At 47.1% G+C, this 2819-nt stretch overlaps 1 protein-coding gene across 2 annotated transcripts; it reads right to left on the bottom strand.

Annotated features, from left to right (window-relative positions):
• Positions 1-830: 830 nt before the first annotated feature.
• Positions 831-1652, bottom strand: LOC114352775 (uncharacterized). 2 transcript variants are annotated; one of them, XM_028304501.1, is made up of 2 exons: positions 1461-1652; positions 831-1134 (listed from the first exon to the last, which is right to left on the bottom strand). In XM_028304501.1, the coding sequence occupies exons 1-2, from the start codon at positions 1497-1499 to the stop codon at positions 832-834; spliced, it is 342 nt and encodes a 113-aa protein (XP_028160302.1). In that variant the 5' UTR covers positions 1500-1652; the 3' UTR covers position 831. The 2 variants fall into 2 exon arrangements, with proteins under 2 accessions (XP_028160302.1, XP_028160307.1); XM_028304506.1 differs by having other exon boundaries at positions 831-1166; positions 1493-1652.
• Between the last annotated feature and the right edge of the window lie 1167 nt (positions 1653-2819).

Raw genomic sequence — 2819 nt, 5'->3', positions numbered from 1 at the left:
AATATTAATTTGAAAAAATAAAAAAATATATACAAACAAAATAAAGTTAACAATCTTAATTTTTCTGCCTGAAGAAAATAAATTTTTCGCATGAATTTTAACAAAATTAAATTAATTCTGACTTTAATGACGAAAAAAATCCTATTAAGTTTTATCTTAGCCAAATTGCGTACATTAACATCAGTAATTTTTGTCTCCTTCTCTAATTCCGTACCGCGCGGGAATAACTTGACATGTCATTTTTGCGTACTTTTCAGGGGAGCGATTTTAAAGTTTAGAGTTCCCTGGTAAATCGGAATTAATGATAATTGATATTTTTATGATTGAAATAAGCTAATTTGATGCATATCTTTCGATTGGCGTAAGAATTTGATTAAATTATCTTCTTAATCTATTAAAAAAAAGACTTGTCAAGTTGTGTACCGACGACTTGTCAAGTTATTCACCAAAGAAAAACAAATATTTAAGGTGTAAAAATTGGATTTAAGTTAATTATTTTGAATGAAGTTTAAGTAAAAAAACAAAACATATAAATAGAACATATTTTTATCACTTTTGCAATGAAATAGTAGCAAATTTATTAGAAAAATCAAATATAATCGCTTTTGATCAGGTAATTGTAGGTTTACTTAAAATTTAAAAAAAGACAAAGAAAAGAACAAAAGCCATGCTTTATAACAAGCACAATTAATTTTAAATATTTTAAGCTTACCATTAAGCTTAAAATAATTAAAATTAGCTGGATACATTTTTGCGTCAGGTCGACACGCCCTTTCGCGTCCACCGTCCAGTTCACGTCCAAATGACGGATCACTCTAGAACGAGATGACATTAGATGTACTGTATGATGGTGTATAGATGTACTGTATGATGATTTCTTGTGTCAGCAGAGCCGAAAATAGTCAGCGTGCAGAGGTGCGTGGAGTGCAGCGCGCCTAGCGGCGCCAGCTGCCGGTGCCCGCGCGTGGGCGGCGGTGGCAGCTCAAGCGCGGCGGGCCGCAGCGGCGCGACGGCCAGCTCGGTGCAGAGCGGCGTGGCGCGCGGCGCGGCCGGCACGCGGCTGCTCCTGCGGCGTGTCCAGCGGGTGCCACAACATGTTATGATAATCTGTGTGGGACATGTCGTGACAGGCTGGTTGCGACATGTCGTGACAATCTGTGTGGAACATGTCAAGCTGTGTGGAACAAGTCATGATAATCTGTGTGGGACGTGTCGTGACAGGCTGGTTGCGACATGTCGTGATAATCTGTGTGGGACACGTCGTGACAAGTTGGTTGCGACATGTCGTGACAATCTGTGTGGAACATGTCAAGCTGTGTGGAACAAGTCATAATAATCTGTGTGGGACATGTCGTGACAAGTTGGTTGCGACATGTCGTGATAATCTGTGTGGGACATGTCGTGACAGGCTGGTTGCGACATGTCGTGATAATCTGTGTGGGACATGTCGTGACAGGCTGGTTGCGACATGTCGTGACAATCTGTGTGGAACATGTCATGACAAGCTGTGGTCATGATAAGTAACGGCGTCAACGGCTCGAGCGCGGAGGGCCGCAGGCCGCAGCAGCGCGACGGCTAGCTCGACGCAGTGCGGCGCGGCCAGCACGGGCGCTTCGGGCAGCAGCGCGGTCAGCGCGCACGCTTCGGGCAGCAGCGCGGTCAGCGCGCACGCTTCGGGCAGCAGCGCGGTCAGCGCGCACGCTTCGGGCAGCAGCGCGGTCAGCGCGCGCGCTTCGGGCAGCAGCGCGGTCAGAGCGCGCGCTTCGGGCAGCAGCGCGGTCAGAGCGCGCGCTTCGGGCAGCAGCAGCGCGGCCAGCGCCAGCAGCGGCAACGGCTCGCGCTCAGCGCGCAGCAGGTCGCGCGCCAGGAAGTGCGCGGGCAGGCGGTGCAGCCGGGCGAGTCGGCGCGCCACGAGCGGCGCCCGCGCGGCGAGCGCTGCGTGGTGCACGGCGCGGTCGGCGCAGCAGGAGTCCAGCAGGTGCCGCGCGTGCAGCAGGTGCCGCGCGTGGTGGAGCAGCAGGGCGCGCGTGAGCCAGGGCACGTTGTAGGCGCCTACGAGCGCGTTCACGGCTAGCGTGTGGTGCGAATGGTGGTGGAGATGGCAGAGTGGACCTAGCAAGGCGCACAGCTGGACCCAATACGAGGCGTCAAGTGTGCTATGAGTAGAGTAGACCTTCGAGGGCGAAGGAAATGTAGGATGGCCGAACTGTTAATTATGAAAAATCTAAAACGTTAAAATAACGATATAGTTGTGGCCAATGAGTTGCTGTCATAGTGACATTGACAATACGTCAATGTCACACGAGAATCAAACGTCAGAATAGAGGGACGCGCGGAGACGAGTCCGCGCGCTTTTGTGCTAAGTGATGAATTGTAACTAAAATAAGGCAATATAATGTGAAAGATGAGTATCCAGTGTTTTATTTATGAGAATAGATCTACCGGCCCTTAATAGTATGCAAAATCACTTGAAACCTATGTTACAGTTAGGCTTTTACATTTACAAATACATTAGTTTTTATTTCATTCAAAAATACCCAGTAGTTATGATTTTATAGGCATTCAAAGTTCGCTTAAATATTGAGTCCCGCCGCACGGTGGATCGAAATGGCATTAAAGTGGACATAGGGATTTTTTCCGGAAAATCGAATTTTAAAAATTGCCAATCGATAGTCCTTTGCTCACTCATCACGACATGTCATATCACATTTTTCTCTAAACCTGATACTTTAGCTTAAAAAAAATAATTTGTGTTTTTTTTGTATGAAACGAGACATAAAGTGCTAATTTTCTCCAAAGACCTGCTAGATCGAGACTTG

The sequence above is a fragment of the Ostrinia furnacalis genome, unplaced genomic scaffold (genome assembly GCF_004193835.3).
Source record: "Ostrinia furnacalis isolate ACB-3 unplaced genomic scaffold, ASM419383v2 OfSCF0151, whole genome shotgun sequence".
Lineage (NCBI taxonomy): Eukaryota > Metazoa > Arthropoda > Insecta > Lepidoptera > Crambidae > Ostrinia > Ostrinia furnacalis.
The sequence above is the reverse complement of the archived record's forward strand: the minus strand, read 5'-3'. Positions and strand labels throughout refer to the sequence as shown.